The following is a 20,450-nucleotide window of genomic DNA, read 5'->3' on the forward strand; positions in this document are numbered from 1 at the left end:
GTTCTGTTCTATCTGGTTACCTTCTCTGGGATCTAAACATTCACCCACATGTTTGCCGTGCGTGGCGACCCATGAAGGGGAGGAGAGGATCCTGGTGGTTGAGGGGTCCAACCCTAACACACCACTTTGGCCTCGAATTTCTGTAGACGGGCGGCCTTTGGGTGGCCCCCCTTGGGTCATTCGGCTGGTCCACTTGGGCTAGAGTCAACCAAGTACCAGTGTTGGAAGTTCTCAATGGGTGTTGTGGACATTGTGCCTGATGCTGGTGTTTGGGTATAGTGCTCACGAAACCCTGGCGTTGCTGCATTATCCTTGCATGACTTTGTAGTGCGTCCCCTTGTAGGGCTCCATGGTGGGTGGGATCAGTGGGTACCGAAATTTTTCCTTTTTCCTATGGATCCTCCAAAAATTTAAATAAAATTGTAAAAAAACAGTCAATGGGTAAGTGACCACGTCTTGAATACTCAGAACAGTAATCTTCAACATCAATAACACACATACCTCATTTTCTTATATTACATTCTCTTTCGGAAAAATCTTTAGGGCAAATGTCCCCTTTTTTTATTCAAAAGGGACTAGAGGGACTTGCTGGCTCTCCAACTTCGATCTGGTGACATATTGGTTGAAACATCCACATCCCAACACAGTGAACTCCTCTTGAATTCAAAGGCAATTGGGGATATACCTATTGAGGTTACACCCCATGCTACCTTGAATTCTTCATGAGGAGTTATTGTTGAAAGGGATTTGAAGAACGTTCTTGAGTCAGAGATTCTCGCTGGTCTCTCCACTCAAGGAGTTTCTGCAGTGAGGCGCATCTCCACTCGCAAAGATGGAGTTACACTGCCAACAAATACCCTCGTTTTAACATTTACTTCACCACGTGCACCTGCCACCATCAAGGCAGGTTATCTCATTTGCAGGGTTTGGCCATACATACCAAACCCTCTTCGATGTTTCCAATGTCAGAGATTCGGCCACTCAAAGACATCTTGTCGTGATTCCCTGACATGTGCTCGTTGTGGAGGCAAGGACCACAATGCCTATGACTGTGACATGAACCCACGTTGCGTAAACTGCAATGGTTCTCACCCCTCTTACTTTCATTCTTGCCCAAAATGGTTGGAGGAAAAAGAGGTGCAGCATTTAAAAACAACACATAACATTAGTTATCCTGAGGCTCGGAAATTGCTGTCCACAACTCCATCTCGGACATATGCTGCTGCACTTCATTCCACAACTACAGTGGGAGTGTAGACAGATCTCTCTGTGCCTCCAAGAGAATCGTTTTCGAAACAAATGAAAAGCCGTTTGACCTCCGTGGTTAAAAAGGTTGATGAATCGACTTCCACATCCATCTCTGTTCCTCCCATACCTTCCAACAAACCTCAAGATCCACGTCCTTCAGTTTCAAATACAGGCATTTCTTCTGATACATCTTTTTCTCCCACCACAAGAGACAAAACAATTATTCGTTCGCGTCCTCAGTCACTGGATTCCCCTTCCAATAACAAAAACCTGCCCACCCGACCCAGAGCAGGATCCATGGAGGTTGATAGACCTCCTCCGACTAAAGACAGTAAAGAAAAAAGATGTGGTCGTAAACCGAAGGGTTCTCCAGCCACTTCACCTACCCATTCTTATTAATGGCCACCTTGATACAATGAAACTGTCGAGGTTTACGTTCTAATCTGGATGATATCAAAACGCTGATTGCTTCCTACCATCCTGTTTGTCTTTCTTTACAAGAAACATTTCTCAAAACTGCTGATACTGTCTCCATTCGGCAGTTTTCTCTGTACAGAAATGACAGGTTGTGTGATGGTCGAGTACATGGAGAGGGTGGAACTGTTGGTTGATTAACACGTGCCCACCCTGTCTTTGTCACTCAACACACCCTTGGAGGCTGTAGCCATCCGTGTTTCCTTGGGTCATACCATCACTATTTGTTCTCTGTACCTGTACCCTGGAGAGACATATGATCAATCAGATCTTGATGCTCTCGTTGAACAGTTGCCATCTCCATTTCTAATTCTAGGGGATTTTAATGGACATCATCCCCTCTGGGGAAGTGCTATTATTGATGGGAGGGGCCGATCTGTAGAGCGGATGCTCTCTGATCACAATCTTTCTCTTTTCAATACTGGTTCTTCCAATTACTTTCATGCACCTAGTCACTCCTTTACCGCTATTGATCTCTCGGTTTGCTCCCCTTCATTATTCTCCCATTTTTCATGGAGGGTTGACAGTAATCCACTAGGCAGTGATCATTTTCTGATCCGTTTGAGAGAGACTGGCCGTGGTCGATGCCACCCTACCCGCGTGCCCCGGTGGAAGCTGGATCAGGCAGACTGGTCCACTTTCACTGCTCTCGCAGAACTTGATCCTGGTGGAATCCTGCTTGCCACTTAGCACGGAAGGCTCAAAAGCGGGCCTGGGATACTTTTCGTAGATATCCCACACTTTCAAACTGGGTTGCTTTCCAACGGGCTCGTGCACATGCTAGGTGGGTAAGACGTCAAAGCCAGAAGGAATCTTGGATTAAGTTCACAACCAGCATATCTTCTACCACCAGTTCCAAGATCATATGGGACAGGATTCGAAAGGTTAATGGGCACTACCATTCTGTCCCCCTCTCGATCTTACTCTCTGATGGTCAGGAGGTGACTGATGTTCGGAACATCGCTAACACTCTAGGTGAAAGCTTCTGCCGGGTATCTAGCACTTCTGCTTGTTTCTCCACCTTCCTGGCCATCAAGACTCGGGCAGAGCGATCACCTCTTTCCTTTCGAACTGACTGTTTCTTTGACTATAATTGTCCCTTTACCCTGGTGGAACTAAAAATGGCCCTTCATCGGTCTGCCAGTACATCTGTTGGACCTGATGATATTCATTATGACATGCTGCACCATCTATCTCCTGCTTCTCTTGATGTCCTTCTGATTGTTTTCAACCGGATCTGGCAGGAGAATGTTTTTCCTGATGCCTGGCACCAGGCTATTATTTTACCTTTCTCTAAGCCAGGGAAAGATCCCAAGATTCCTTCAAACTACCGTCCAATTGGTTTGACGAGCTGTCTCTGTAAGACATTAGAAAGGATGGTTAATGCTCGTTTTGTTTGGTTCCTTGAATCAAACAACCTCCTCTCGCCCACCCAGTGTGTGTTCCGTCGACAGCACTCCACCACAGACCACTTAATTCGTCTTGAAACATCTATCAGAGAAGCCTTTCTCAACCACCAACATCTTGTATCAATATTCTTTGATATAGAGAAGGCTTATGACACAACATGGAGGTATGGCGTTTTGCGAGACCTCCATACATATGGGTTACGTGGCCATCTACCCATGTTTATTAAAAATTTTTTAATGGACAGGAGATTCCAGGTTAGTGTGGGTTCGACACTTTCCCGTTTTTTTGTACAGGAACTTGGAGTCCCTCAAGGCTGTGTATTGAGTGTTACACTCTTCAGTATAAAGATAAATGCCATCACTGAACAACTCCCTCTCACTGTTGCGAATGGGCTGTATGTCGACGACTTTCACATCTCATGTCAGTCGTCAAACATGAGATATATTGAGCGGCAACTACAAACCGCCCTCAATTGTGTATGGAAGTGGACTCTGGCGAACGGCTTTAATTTCTCTCTCTCCAAAACTGTATGCATGCACTTTTGCCGTCGACGGGGTATTCACCCTGATTTTGAACTTCATATCGGTGAAGTTTTGCTGCCAGTGGTCCCGGAGACCAAGTTCTTGGGGCTTATCTTTGATCGTAAACTGACCTTTATACCACACTTAAAGCAGCTTCAGGTCAAATGCACACGAGCACTGAACATCCTCCGTGTTCTCTCTTCTACCAGTTGGGGGGCAGATTGCTGTTCAATGTTAAAGGTATATCGTGCTCTTATTAGATCGAAACTCGATTATGGATCAATGGTCTATGGCTCTGCCAGACCCTCGGCCTTATAGATGCTGGACCCCATTCATCACCAAGGACTTCGACTCTGCACTGGGGCTTTCCGTACCTCTACAGTTCAAAGTATATACATTGAATCTCATGAACCTTCTCTACACCTTCGCCGTTTGCAACTATCTTTACAATATACTTCGAAACTTCATTCCTTACCAAAGCATCCCACCTGGAAATGTGTTTTCCTTCCTCGGTGGGCAATACTTTTTCAGAACAGACGATCTGTCATTGCTCCGTTTGGCCTTCGCATCCGGCAAATTGGATGAATTGGGTCTGTCCTTGGATAACATTGCAGATTCCACAGGTCGGCCCATCCCACCATGGCTTATTACAGCCCCCAAATGTGACCTTTCTTTCAGTCACCTAAAAATGGCAGATACTCCAGATTGGAAGTACCGTCTTTTATTCAATGAATAAGTTTCAAACAATCATTCAGTTCCCATTTATACAGATGGTTCCAAATCAGGTAATTCAGTGGGCTCTGCTATGGTTTGCTATGGGTCAGTAGTTGCTCGCAGAATCCCTTCTACAGCTTTTGTGTTCACTGATGAACTGTATGCCATATCTCTTGCCCTGGATCATATTGCAGCTGAGCAGTACTCCAACTGCACTATTTATACTGATTCGCTTAGTTCTATACTCGCCTTGGAATCGCTACACGTTAGCTCACATCCTATTCTCGCTGATATTCGAAACCGACTGGCCCATTTCTCATTAGCAGCTACTTCAATCCAGTTTTTCTGGATACCAGGCCATGTTGGTATTCGCGGGAACGAGTTTGCAGACATGGCAGCTAAATATGTCTGCTTCAGCACCATCACTCCTATGTCTATTCCGTTCATGGACTATGGTGTTGTCTTCAAGGCTTGCCTCCATACCAGCTGGCAGTCCACTTGGAGTGAGCAATGCGACAACAAACTTTTTCAAATCAAACTAAAAATTGGACTTTGGCCATCTAGCTTCCGTAAAGTTTGGAAGGAGGAAGTTGTTCTCACTAGGCTATGCATGGGTTACAGTTTTTTAACTCATCATTTTCTTTTATCTGGAACTGATGCACCAATGTGTAGTTTGTGTAACACTCAAATCACTATCAGCCACGTTTTACTTTCTTGCCATCGTTACAATTCTCAACGACGGCAATATTTTAAACATATTTTTTCCCAGGGTCAGTCTATAACATTGGACAGAGTTATTGGTGATGGTGACTCTGTCCACCTTGATAATGTTTTTAATTTTTAATGGCCATTAATCTTTTTAATCTCATTTAAGTGTTGCATATTTATTTATTACACCTTTTTAATTGTGGTTCTTTTTTACAGTTTTAATCTCTCTCATTCAATTTGACATTGGACAATGGCCCAAACAGTAATTAACTCGACACCAGGACTGGAAAGGCCAACTTCAGGTGACTAACACTACTGTTTGAACTATCCGTTTGAACTGCTCGTTAGTCGTCCTGGCGAGTTGTTATTATACTTTTGCTGCATATCATTTCACACTTTTACTACTTTACTTTTTAGTACTGGCCATATTGACTCATAACCCGGAACCAGGACTGGAAAGACCGACTTCAGGTGACTGACGGTGGTTTTTATAATTACCTGTTAGTCTTCCTGGTGGGTTATGATCATTACTATTCTGCTAGAGGTAGTCCTTTACAACTTTGTTGACTGGATGTCAACATTGGTTTTTACGCCATTTTCTGTTTTAATTGCCGTTTTGCTTTTATCTTCAATTACTTTTACAAATTTTACTCCATTTACTTGACTTTTATCTTTTTACTGGACATTTGGCTACTCATTATTACGATTTTGCGGAGTGTCTTTTAAAACTTTTATTCTTTTACATTTTGATAATAGCTGCTATGACACATAACCCGGAACCAGGAATGGAAAGGCCAACTTCAGGTGACTGACGGTGGTTCTTGAACTAACCTGTTAGTCTTCCTGGCGGGTTATGATCATTACCTTTTTGCTAGAGTAAATACCTTACAACTTCTTATACTCTGCCTTCTATCTTAATGTTGTAGACTAGGTGTTAATATTGGTTTTATACTTTTTTGTTTTACCTTCATTTCCATTTATGTGTATTACTACATTTATTTATTTATATATATATTTTTTAAACATTTTTACCGAATGTCTGGCGCAGATAGCCTCGCTGCTTTGTGCCGTAAAACACTAAATCAATCAATCAATTAATGTAAGACCATCAAGAAACTAAAGCAAACTATTATTCGAAAAAACCATCAAAAGAATTACTCTCAGAAACCACAACTAACAACACAATGTTCAATCAACTCTCAATCCAAAATCAATGGAACAACTAACAAGAAAGTATTATACTGCTACATACTGTACGTTCCAAATATCAGTGGTAAAATAATTCACATTTGAAAAAAGCTCATAACCAAATATAACATTCCTGCAAACACAAATTAATGCAAAAACTGGGTACAAAATTGTAATCTATACTATGTGAAAATTACTCTGACAAGTATAATACTTAATATGTCATATATACAATTCAACAGTTACCATGGTTTCTATGTAGGTGAAACAATCTAATAAATGGAAACCAGATTCAACAAACACAAAAACATTTACTCTCCCATGTTTTTTAACATATCTTAAATAACTACAGTATAACCTTAGAATATACTAACATATTAAGAAACGAGCAAACAAAGATAAAAGTGAAAGAAACTCTTCTAATATAATAACTTAAGTTGACATTGAACCAGCACCCAGGGAACACTTTTATAGCTGTATTATTAATTCCTTAATGTTAACTATCATATGATAGTTAACTATTAAAATGTTGTTATTTGTTCTGTGTTTTTCAAATAAAAGCTGTCAACACCCACATGAGTTGTCTCTGTTTCAAGTGGGTTCCTTGTCATTATGAAAGAGTAATAATTGTATGACATTGTGAGTAAGTACTTGAAAAATGGAAAATTTCCTTGACCTAAAGAAGTTTGCAGAAATGAACAATATGAACATTTAATTCATTTCAGCATGGTCAGGTGGATAAGGCACTTTACTCGTAATCCAAGGGTCACGGGTTTGAATCCCCATCACACCAAGCATGTTTGCCCTTTTGGCCATGGGGACTTTATAATGTGATGGTCAACCCCACTATTCATTGGTAAAAGAGTAGCCCAAGAGTGGGTGGTGATGACTAGCTGCCTTCTCTCTAATCTTACACTGCAAAATTAGGGATGGATAATGCAGATAGACCTTGTATAGCTTTGTGCAAATTTCAAAACAAACCAAACCAATTAGTGACTCAGTATTTAGGATATGATGTTGAAAACAAAAGGTTGATAAACTATAAACCAAAATATAAGATCAGGGCCTGAGGTCCCAGAGCATGTAAATGTTACCTGCGAGCAACAATCCTTGATATATTTATTTCTTGAGTGGGCAAGTGATATTTTACGTATAAATAATTGTTTTATTGGTCATTTTTAACAGGTGTTTGCTGATAATTGGCGACAACAGCCTTTAATGAACTGAAAGTCTGGCAAACAAGCTGTAGTTTCTTTCATTAGACATCTCCATGCCGTATGAGCGACACATTGTAATGTATAGATTACAAAGTCTGTATGTTTACTAAATTGAACAGCCTTGTTCAGTAGTTTCTGTGTGCCAATGACATCACCTTTGGGTCACAGAATTTCAGGGCCAGCGAATTTTGTGAACAGACACCCTCTCTCCGATATCTGGCTGTCTCCATATAATTTACATAGCCCAATAAGTCTGTGCATCCAATAAATAGGACAGCTGTTCTTATTGTCTGTAGTTAATGTGTGGTTTTATCAAAGAATATGGCTTTGCTGAAATATTTCAAAAATCAAAAGAAATCTGATGATGAGAGTTTAGAATTGAATACAGAAAGTGATATTAGTAAAGGCAGTAGTTGTACAAAGTGAAAGGAACTCTGTAGTGAAGATGACAGGACTGAGAAGGATAAAGAAAGTTGAGGAAAAAGCAGGCACCACCACAAGTGTCAGTGGTCATAGTGGGGCTATTCCTGCTGCCTGAGCAGCAAGATCAAGCAGTCAGGTGTGTAACTCAATGTCTTTGGCAGAACACAGTAAAATTTGTGACTTAGAGAAGTGATCTTGGAGTTACCTGCCGAAATGGGAAAAAGAATTTCCTTGGTTAAAGTTTGATCAAGAAACTAATAAAATGTTTTGCAAGGCATGCAAAAGTCACAAAAGCATGTGCCAGGGAGATAGTGTCTTTGTAAAAGGTACCAGCAATTTTCATCTAGAATTGATCAAAGCCCATGATATAAGTGGAAGGCATACAATGTGTGTTCAAGCTGCTGATGCTGAAGCTAACCCACAGGTTCAGCTGATGGATTTATGCATGAAAACTTTACGTGCTCATCAGCTTGAGAAACTGGAAAAACATTTCACTGCTGCCTATTACTTAATAGTAACAGAGCAGCAGTTTTCTTGTTTTCGGCCTTTATGAGAGTTACAGAAAATAAATGGAGTGCAGCTAGGAGACACATAAATGACAAATCAGCGAAGAACTTTATCATGTATTAATGAAATCATGATGCAAGATCTGTGTGCAGACCTTAACAATGCTGCAGTGTTTTCCTTCATGTCAGATGGATCTAGACATTGGAGTAATTGAAGAAGAAATTGTATTTGTTAAATTTGTTAGAGCAGGAAATATTGTTACAAAATTTTTGGACTTGCAGGCCCAACCCAATGGTTCTGCAACAGTATTAAAAACAGCAATTGAAAAAGTATTTGAGACAGTTGGTGTGGAGAACTGGAAAAGAAAGGCTTCCATCAATACTGGAGCAGAAAATGGACTAATCACACTTCTTACTAGAGAATGAATGTCATGGTTAGTTGGAGTGTGGTGTGTGGCCCACATATTTGAAAGGGGACTGTTGGATGCTGTGAAATAAGAAAAGTTTTTATCGGACATAAAAGACCTTCTGTTAAGACTTTACAAACAGTTATCATTTGCATGCCAAAACAAGCAGGGAATTAAAAAGTATCAGTGATGCTCTAGAAGAGAAAACATTAAAACCTGTGAACATCCTAGGGACAAGATGGGCTCCTCATCTCCATAGAGCATTTGAAGTTCTGCTGAAAAGAAATTTCAAATCTATATATATGTATTTAGACCATAAAGCTGAGTCAAAAGATGCTAGTGCTACAATGGTTGGGAGAGATAGAGAAAACAACAGGATATGAAAAAATACAAGACTTTTCATGCTTGATATCATGAATTGTCACTATTGAGCTTAAGCTTCTAAAGTAACCATGCTACTCTAAGTGGCTCACTTGATGCACTGAATACCTTTGTGTTTGCTATAGAGCGCTTCAAGCATATGAATGGAGAAAATCTAAGATGATTTATCCAAGATGTTGGTGAAGGCAATCAGTGGCAGGAGATTGAGTTCATCAAACATGAGCAGAATCTTCAGTTTGAAAATGCAAAAGAATGCATATTGTAGAGAGTCATAGAACATACTCAGAAAAGATTTAGACCTTTTCTGGAGGAGGAGCTAATGCAGGTGGCCATGGTGCTTGATCCAAGAGACTGGCCTTTCAATGAACCTCAAGAAGCTCTTGCTGTATTTGGGGAAGATCAAATTAACACTGTAGCAGATCATTTTGAACAGCCTCTTCAGGTTGTAGGCTATGATAATGCTGCAGCATTATGTGAGTAGCATAACCTATAGGCACTATCTCAGAGGCGAGACAATGTTTGAAGCATGGACTTTTACGACTTCTGGAATTAGATTTTTCTTCAGTTCTCCAACAGATTCCCAAATTTGTGTCTTTTGGCACAAATTATTCTTACACTGCCAATGAACACAGCATGTTGTGAAAAAGTATTTTCCATTATGAAGAAAATCAAGCATGACTGGAGAGCCAGTCTGAATGCAGTCATGCTATCCATGCTTATGAGAATAGCAATAGATGGTCCAATATTGGCTGAGTTTAATTCCAGGAGGCCTCATGCTAGTACAGCAGTAAGTTTCTGGATTTACAATACTAAAATCAGAGGTTTGATTCCCCTCAGTGGGTTCAGCAGATAGTCTGATGCGGCTAAGAAGAACACACAAACTCCAGGAGAGCTGTGGAGTACTGGTGGGTTCCGTCTTATTGTACCAGGAGGCCTGATTGCCTTGATGACTATGTTTAGTCTACCTACTACGTACCAGTGTACTTACCAGAGTAACTGTTTATAGGTGTTACTCAGTACTAGCCCACTTTTAGACTACTTCTAGATCTAGTCTAGTCTACCAAGATAATTAACATGCTCAAGTGACACTTACCTGATGATGAAGATGCTTATAATCATTGTATGCGGAGTAACTAAAAACAACTGAAAGTTTCAATGTTTTTATTGAGTATTGTTGTATTTTGAAGTGTTTAGTTTTACAGATATTAAAATGATTATTATGTTACACTTGTGTTTTATTATTGAAGTCAGTTACTGAAATGGTATCTGTCTGTTGTCAGTCTGTTGCAGTTTTTATTTGGAACAGTGACTCCTAAGTGCAGGTAAGCAAATATTTCACAAAGGTTACCCTCAGGGCAAGTGGTCAAAAAAGTTAGTGTCAAACCCTATAAGGTACCTTTTATTTAGTAAAACATTTTCATAATTTGTTTTAAAACATGTACTATACTTTAGAATAACTTATCCAAAACCTGGGGTTGAAAAACAAAATGATTGTTTCATTGAGAGGTATTCTTTGATTAATAACGTTTTGCTTTTATTTAAAGGTTTGTTAGATTTAGTAGTTGTTAAATAAGATCTCGTGTTTCATGTTTTTGATGTGTTGCACAGGAGAAGGGTTGCTTAGTTTACTTGTTTTGATTAATTTCATAAATTTCTAAGCTTATTATTAATGGTGGTGATTAGTTTTTCAAACAAAGGAGGTCTCCAGTTTCCACATGGGAATTTCCTAACTCACAAACACCTGCATATACAATTTGTTTGTAAAACTAAAATGAACAACACTTTGACATTTCATAGACATTTTTATCAGCTGTAACTCTACTGGCTTTTCCAATTCTATCTATAAAAAAAAGGAAGAAAAAATTTGCTTGACATTTTACGAATTTTGTTAGTTTTGTTCCCTTAGAAATCTAATTTTTTTCTTTTTTCATACTTAGTATAGAGAGTACAAACTTTGTTTAACATGTCTGGCACTTTGCACTTTTCCTTTTTGCATGATATCTTAAAACATAATAGTTTCTTTAAGTACTTACTAGAGAAAATCACTCATTACTTTATATTCACAAATCTATTAAAAAAATAAACCAGTAATTTTACCATACCAAGTGTTCAGTATATTCCTACATAACTAAACCTTGGCAAACAGAGCCTCACCATTAGAGTCCCAGACTAAAAGAATTATTAACCAATTCTTCTCCAAACTGATTCAGAGTTTGTTATTTTTTAAGTATTTCCTGTAAGTGAATTCTTAATAGAAATTGTTGATAGTTCATACGTTGATACATGTGAGGACTGTAAAACCTATATTGGTCATAGAAAATTCTATCTTAAAGTGCAAACATATGAATGTATGGGATTATAAATTAAAACGTGACAAACCTAGCAACACCTGAACCTCCACATATATATCTAACATAACAAAAACACAGGACATAAGATCCAGTTACCTAGCTTTACTTTTTTAACTACTGTTCAATCTGACACTGTACTGTCCTCCACTGGTACAGTGATAAGTCTTTGGATTTACAACACTAAAATCAGAGGTTTGATTCCCCTTGGTGGACTCAGTAGATTGCCCAACATTGCTTTGCTATAAGAAAAACACGCACACACAAAAACTGTATTCTTTGTAAAAATAAAACATTTTAAACAGAATGCTTCTCTACTCTCAACAGTTTACAGTCCTCTTTTTAGTTAAATATTTTAATTTAATTGTAAATTTTATACTTATGTTTTTGTTTTTATATAATTGATTATTTTGTGAACATCTTTCTTTTTCCTCTAAATTATTGATATTGTAGTATTTGCTATTATGAAACGTAAACATATATAATGGCCTGAATTGTTGTGGTGAATGTATATAGCACTGATGCATATAACTTATTCTTCTTTGGACAAACCTAGTCCTTTTTTTTTATTCAGTTTTTTCCTTCTCTTGGATCACTGATGAGGGTTTTAAAAACTTAAAATGCTCAAAAAGTCAGTCATGCAAATTGTCTTTATTTTTTTTACTAACAAAATAGTGTATTCCAAACTGGAAGTTTTAAGTGTAAATTGTAAAACTTTTAGGACTGGATATGGAGACTCATATTAAGATATATTTTGACTTTATTATAGAATTCCTTTAGTTCTTCTGAAATTATAAACTGTTATTACTTTTTGGTCACTATAGACTTACAAGTGGATGTTCATCACCGAAACAGTTCTGGCAGCTCTGGAGAAGGGTCTCTGACTCGTCCAATTCAGAATCAGCAACATTCCACTATCCTTGGAGCAGAAGGTCAAACCTCTAGTCTGGTAGCAGAAATTTTACAAGAAGGTAAATAATTGCACTTTAGGATGAAAATAGTTGACCACCTTTTTTTGTGTGTGTGCATGCAAGGTGTAAAATTAATTCTCAAATATTCTATCTTCTGGCATGAAATAAATATAACCAGTTGTTATATTACTTATATTTTGTTGTTATAGCATCATTCCATTTGGTCTAGAGATTGTCTGCTTGGTTTTTTTTTCCATGAGAGAGGAAACATTTATGGAAGTCCATACTTCTCTGAACCTTACTTTTTCATACTAATGGTAGTACGAAAATACTAAATAATAATCATTTGATAAAATAACATGACAAAGAATAATAATATGGAAAAAGGAGACCATGTCTCTTAACCATCACAATTTTACTGGCTTTTCTAGTGATGCAATATGAACCATTAAAACATTAGCCATCTATATAATATCGGTCTCAAGTGGGAAAAAACATTTTCTTAGGAATCAATTTATGAACCTATGTAAAAAAAGTAGTAGAAATTATCAGTTTAAGAACAAAGAATTAGGCCTAAATTAAAATATGGGTTGTAAATGGTTTCTGATATGTTTTACATTTTTAAAAAATGTCATTTAATTAACAGAGTGATTACTTTTGATTTCTTCATGATATCTAATAATAAAGCAACAAAAGGGAAACCTTGTGATATGAACTCATTATAAAACATACTTCTTGTAACTTGTATCTCAGGATCAATTATTTTTGAATGAAAAATCTTAAGAAATTTTTATGGAATGTGAGTCAACAAATGTATTTGAAACACAACACTAACAATTAAGATAGTTGCTGCATAAGATGTTATAATTACTTAATATAAATCATGCAAAGATGACAAGACTTGTATAAAAGACATATGGGCTTAAGGCGTGAATTTCTTGAACAGTAAACTAAACCAGCAGTTTGTGAAGAAATTTAACAATAATAATATATTTAGTGATTGTGCAGCTTACAATTCCTTCTAACAGGTAGATTATCTTTTATCTTTAGTCTGTTTCATTTATTTAAGAGACAATTCACAAATTTTTTGTGAATGAAAGTAAGTTGTTTTTATATTCCATATGATAACTAGTTTTCAACACTAGCATAGAAACAGTCCTGAGTACAGTTTACAAAGTTTTTTTGTAGAATTAATTTTTATAAGCAATTCTTGTTGTTTAACTTTAATATTCAGTATTAATTTCTTTATGTACCTGTAACCATACAGATTCTTTTCATGCTTTTTAAGTTTTGGAACATTTTAAAGTTCTTTTAGGGAGGTTTAGAATAAATTAATCCATGAGACCTTATGAGTAGTGAAATACATCAGTCAAAAGGGTTTGCTCTTGAGTCCATAATCTGTAATTAGATCTCAATTTTTTTTTCAAAAGATGAAGGAGCTATGACCTTATAGTTTGTACTTGTAAAACTCAGAGACATTCTGTAAGACATGATGCCACAGATAATAAAAGTGTGGTCAACATATGGTGCCAAGAATTATTGTAGGGTTTATTTCAAGTTTCTACATGCTATTCTAAGATCTATATTAAGGTTTTAAATACATAGAAGTTTTGTATTTTAATTGCATGGCTGAAAATGCTCTTAAGAGAGAAACAAAATTAATGAAATAGAATATTTCTGTATGATCTTTTCAGATAGTGTAAAACAGTGTTTTAATATGTATCAGAATGGGAGTACACTTTACTTTATTGCACACTTTAAACAGTTAAAATAATTACTCATCTTTCTACATTTTTTTGGTTCAGTGGAAGGTGCAGAATCGAGTAGAAAGAAACAAGATCATTCAACAAAATCAAAAGAAAAGAGTGGAGAGGAAGAAGCAAGTTCTACAGCTCCCTGTGTAACAATTGGTAAAGACTTTGAAAAGTTGGTTTTTGACAAAAAATGTTAAATTTCCATAAACATTCCTTTTTCTGTTAACTTGGTTTTTCAGATTTTGTAGATTAGGTAATTGTATGTTTATGTAGTGTATTTTTATAATAGAATATTATTGAATATGTAGAACTGTGCTGCGGTCATTGGGTAAAGACTACAATAAGAGTTTCAGTTAACAAAATAACTGTTTAGCTTCCAGTGTACCTTTTTTGTAATTCTAACAAAAAAAATTAAAATTTGACAAAAAATTTCTTTGGTTCTATTTAACTGCTGCCAAAAGAAATGTTGTAATTCTATAATTGATTATCCTAGCAGCTTTTAACTGATTATTAAACCATATTAATAAACCTTTTTATTACCTGTTACACCATTTATCATAATAAATCTTTTTACTTACTATTAAATTTAATGATAAAAGTGAAATCTCTGCTGTTGGGTAATTTAATTATGCTATCATCTGTGATTAAAAACTATTACTTTGCATCATTATTTCTATGAAGTTAGATATTGTATTATGTTTAGATATTAATCACAGATAAATGATATTTTTTATTTGTATCTTTTTCCTTTGATCAACTTCTTTTAAGTGTAGTTTTAGCTGTGGGGTGTTTGGATATTAAAAATCACCAGTTGGATGTTTGTTACAATTATGCAGCTTTGGAAAATATGGAATTTGTAAATGTGATAATTTTACATCAATATACCATGTAATGTGTATAAAACACTACGTCACAGATTTTAAAAATAAAATATATTCATTAGTTTAGATCACTTTCTGGAATCTAATATTATGTCTTTTTTTATTGTTTTGTGCTATTCATAATCTTTATTGCATACACATTAGTATGGCAAATAAGACAACATAATCAGAAAAAAGTTATACTATCATTAGTTATTCAAACCTACATGTTTAGTTATCTTAATTTATACTTGTGCTTCAGAAGATTAAATGTAGTTAAAGTGAGGTTAGTTTATAAGTTCTAAACTGGAAATATTGCCAAACAGTACTCTTCAGTTCATTACATCTTTGCATTGATAGATATAAAAATTGTTTTAGTCACCAATATAAAGTGTACAAAAACAAAGCTACCCCATGCATATTAACACAAGTAACACCCCACTCCCAAAGTTTCTTGTCACATGATACTCCTGTTTGTGCTAGAGGAATGATTACCAGATGTTAGGCATAAAACAAATGTTTAGAGTTTCATGAAAGAATTTTAAAGATATAAATAATGGCTAGTTGAAATTCTAAGTTTCATGAAAAATAAATTCAATCAACACTTTGTTTTATATATCTTGTGTCAGATTTTCATTTTTCAGGCTTTATTTTATACACTTGTCTCTGTCCTAGATCCTTTTCAATACTTTCAAGAATATCCACATTTCACAAACATATCTTTCATGTTCTTGTCTTTATAAGCCTGTAAAGAAATAATTTATAAATATTTTGATCTGTAAATTTTTTGGGTTAGCAGTTTTACTTTGTTTATTTACATGTGTGTATATTTATCTTTTCCTTTTCTGAAGTGGTTATGTCTATGATAAAATTTATTATAGAAAAACATTAAGAAAAAAATTTTAGAATGTTTTCAGTTAGGTTTCATGTGTTTCATCCATCTGTTTTTACTGGTGGATATTTATATAGTTTTCTTCTGTTCCTCTTTCCTGGCTGATTTTTGTATTTAGTTTATAATTAGATATTGTAATTCCTTTCAGCTAACTTACTTCATTAATATGTTCTCTAGCATTTTAACTTTTTAATGTAAAATATTCCTTGAATTCTCAGTAGTGTATGATTCATCACAAACTTGCACCTTTTTTGTTTTCCACTTTCTTTACTTTGCAAGAAAGTTTTATAGGATCAACTATCACAAATAAGCCTGATTTGTTCGGTTGAACATAACTTTGCTTTTTTCTTCTAGTTGCACCTTTAAGTGTTTTATTGCTTCATAACCCATGTTCAAGTCTGTTGACTGTAATCACAATCTTAATGAAGTACCACATATATGTAGAAGTTTACAATAATATTTATCAAGATAAGTACAGCATCAAAATCCAGTACATTGATGAATTTGTGTGTCATTGGCTTTATTTATGGCAATAATTCTTCTATATTTCAACTAGTTTGGTAAGAGTTTCTAGTGATTTATGTAGGTTTTCATATATTCATGTGTAAATATATATAGAATTATTTGGTGAATTAATTGCCATTTTACATTCCCCAGAGCATCCTGAAGACACCACTCCATCAACTTCATCAATGTATTTTAACCCTAGTGGCCACAGGCATGGTACTTATTTGCCTGCTAGTGCTTTCAGCCTTTCTTCTAGTTACTGTTCAGATGATTACTTGAAAGGGACAGGCTCTGTTGAACTTGGATATATGTCTCATGATCCCAGTGTGTGTGCTGCTGAGCTTGCTCGAAGTCGAGGAAGAAGCCAACATTTAGGCTGTAGAGAGAAGCGAGTTGTGCGGCGTGCAAGGAGTGAACTTGAAACTTGCCCAGAAAAGTCTAGCCCATCAGTTCCACCATCTCATCCTGTTAGCCTGGAGGCAATAAGCCGTAGTAGTGGAGGACTTCCACGTCGTAGTGTGGAGTTTCTACGCCCATGTTTCACTGAGGTTATTAAGCCAATTGTGGAACATAGTGATGAAATCCAAGGTGGCATTAGCCCTGGTCCTGAAGAAGTTGTGTCTCCAACCTCACAATCCTTATTCAGACATCATTCATTAGATGCTTCTCATTCAAGCCATGGTGTTAATAGTCGAGATGAAGCTACACATTTAAGAACATTTTCAGGATGTAGCAGACATTCTTTGGGAATGGCTGAAGAACTATTAGGTCAAACTTCCCCATCTCAAATAGCAAGATATTCCACCAGACGTGAAAGTGACAGCAAGAATGAAACCAGTGCCAAAGATAATAGTTTAGAACTGCCATATACAAGTAATACATCTTCTTTGCTTCCTCTTCTAGAAACCACGCCATCAGATATAGATAATAATGAAACAATCAGACATTCTCGCAGTGAAGTGTCCTCACTGTCAAGTGAAACAATGTCCATTTCATTGCCGGACAGCACTGACAGTCACTTTACACTTGTGTACCAGTCTAGAGAGAATCGTGGGAAGGATCCTTCCCAAGAAAAAGATACATCATTTTTTAAGTCCAGAAGAGTTCAGTTACCATCTCCAGCACCATCTAATGGTAGTAGCTTGATGGGTTTAGAATGGTTGTTTGGTACAGATTCTGGACAGAGTTCTGGTAAGATTTCATATGTAAAAATTCTTTTGTTTTGATTATAAAAGTTTAGAATAGAAAAGATGGATTGAAAGTTAATGAGTTATTTTTGAGAAATTTGGTTATTTTAGAATGTTTACCACAATATTACAATAAAATAATTGATTTGAATGGAAAAATGTGTAATGTTGTTGGTGGGTAAAATAATTTTAACCTGAAGTAAAGCACGTTCTTTTCATTCTTTAATGTTACTTTCATTAAGAGTATTAATTAGAACATCCATTTTTATTATTTGTACTATTATATTTTTTATTATAGAGATTACATTGTTTCTTTAGTATTTGAATTTAGGATTAGAGTAAATCTTGTAAGCTGGCTGAATCTTAAAATATTATTAGTCTTATGGCCAACAGTATCACCCATAGTGAGATTAGTTGACTGATGAAACTATTTTAATCATTATAAGTAATGGTGCATGAACAGTATATTGAACTAGCTATACTTATTACTGGATTGATTTTTAGTTTTGATCTAAGTACGAATGTTGTAGGTTGCTTTCATTGGCAGTTAATTTATTAATGGTTTTCTTTGTACCCGTAGGAGAAGGGACAGAACTAGTAGAAGATCAAGATGGTCTTTTCCTGGAACAAAACCAAGGAGAACGTCTATCAGACAGTACTCTTTCTTCTCCTGATGAGACTACACCTCTTGAGGTATCTTCATGTCACAGTCAAGGAGCAATACCAAAGCATAGGAGACTAGAGAATCCTTATAGAAGTGAGCCTGAAGATTCCTGTTTTTAAACATTTATTAGGGCATTACTTTAAAATTTATAACAACAAAATTCTTTAGCATCTCAATTCCAGTAACTAAGACACAATAAGATATGGTCAGTGTTCTTACATGTGCTGCATATAAGAATTAAATTTTATGGAGTTTTTCCCTGGCTTTTGAGAATATTTATCTCATTGTATGCTTTATATGTTACTTGTTTTCTTATTTATGGAGATCTTTGGGAGAAATGTAGGTTCTCTTGTTTTTTCATAATTTTTCTCTGATATCCCAAACCATCTTTCAAATTACTTTTCCCCTCAGTGGTGAAGGGACCTCCCAGGGAAGGTTCTGTTCTTCCAGTTTACCTCCTCTGGGATCTAAACATCTACCCACGAGTTTGCCATTCATGGTGATCAGTGAAGGGGAGGAAAGGATCCTGGTAGTTGAGGGGTCCAACCCTAACACACCACTTTGACCTTGAATTCCCGCAGACGCGTGACCCCTCTTGGGTCAGTCGGCTGGTCCATTTTGGCTAGGGTCAAACAAGTACCAGTGTTGGATGTTCTTAACAGGTTTTGGGAACATTGTATCTGATGCTGGCATTTGGGTAAAGTGCTCACAAAACCCTGGCATTGCTGCAGTGTCCTTGTTTGGCATTGTAGTGAGTCCCCTTTTAGGGCTCCATGGTGGGTGGGTCAGTGGGCACCGAAATATTCCTTTTTTTATGGATACCCCCAAAAACACCTAAATACATAGTGAAAAAACAGTCCATAGGTAAATGACCACATCTTGAAGATTCTGTGCAGTAATCTGTAACATCTGTTGTACCTCATTCTCTTATCCTACATTCTCTTTCAGACAAACCTTTAGGGCAAATGTCTCCCTTTTTCATTCATAAGGGATTAGAGGGACTTGTTGGCTCTCCAAAGTCAGTAAAGAAGCTTCTGGTAACATATTGGTGAAAACATACACATCTCAACAGAGTGAACTCCTCTTGCATTCAAAGGCAATTGGGGATATACCTATTGAGGTTACACCTCATGCTACTTTGGATTCATCACAAGGAGTTACTGTTGAAAGGTATTTGAAGAACATCCCTGAGTCAGAGATTCCTGCTGGTCTCTCCACTCAAGGAGTTTCTGCAGTGAGGCACATCTCCACTCACAAAGATGGAGTTACACTGCCAACAAATACCCTCGTTTTAACATTTACTTCACCATGTGCACCTGCCACCATCAAGGCAGGTTATCTTAATTGCAGGGTATGGCCATACATTCCAAACCCTCTCCGATGTTTCCAGTGTTATTAGTTTGGTCACTTGAAGACGTTATGTTGTGGTTCCTTGACGTGTGCTCATTGTGGTGGCAAGGACCATGATGCCTATGAGAGTGAAACGGATCCTCATTGTATCAATTGCAATGGCTTTCACCCATCCTATTTTCGTTCTTGCCCTAAGTGGTTGGAAGAAAAAGGGTGCAGCATTTGAAAATGATTCATAACATTACTTACCCTGAGGTTAGAAAGTTGCTGTCCTTCACTTCATCTTGGATGAATGCTGCTGCATTTCATTCCACTACTACAGTGGGAGTGTAGACAGATCTCTCTGTGCCTCCAAAAGAATCGTTCTCAAACCAAATGAAAAGTCTTTCAACCTCCATGGTTAAAAAATTTGATGAATTAACTTCAACACCCATCTCTGTCCCTAACATACATTTCAGCAAATCCCAAGATTCACTTCCTTTGATTTCAGGTACAGAAATGAGAGGCTGTGTGATGGACAAGTGCATGGAGGGTTGTCACTGTTGGTTGATCAGCATATGCCCACCCTGTCTTTGTCACATGACAAATCCTTGGAAGGCGTAGCCATCCGTGTTTCCTCAGGTCATACCATAACTGTTTGTTCTCTCTACCCGTTGCCTGGAGAGACCTATGATCAATCAGACCTTAATTCTCTTATTGAACATTTGCCGTCTCTCTTTTTAATCCTGGGGTCTTTAATGGACAACATCCCATCTGGGGAAGAACTGATACTGATAGGAT

General features: G+C 36.8%; 1 protein-coding gene across 1 annotated transcript in view; it reads left to right on the plus strand.

Annotated features, from left to right (window-relative positions):
* The window catches only part of LOC143231014 (pecanex-like protein 3), a 123,446-nt gene that overhangs the window by 17,399 nt on the left and 85,597 nt on the right, over positions 1-20,450 (plus strand). Inside the window, 4 exon segments of the mRNA XM_076465479.1 lie at positions 12,370-12,516; positions 14,262-14,366; positions 16,620-17,660; positions 18,237-18,413. Coding sequence (XP_076321594.1) covers positions 12,370-12,516; positions 14,262-14,366; positions 16,620-17,660; positions 18,237-18,413 — 1,470 coding nt within the window.

The sequence above is a fragment of the Tachypleus tridentatus genome, chromosome 10 (genome assembly GCF_004210375.1).
Source record: "Tachypleus tridentatus isolate NWPU-2018 chromosome 10, ASM421037v1, whole genome shotgun sequence".
NCBI classification, from domain to species: Eukaryota; Metazoa; Arthropoda; class Merostomata; order Xiphosura; family Limulidae; genus Tachypleus; species Tachypleus tridentatus.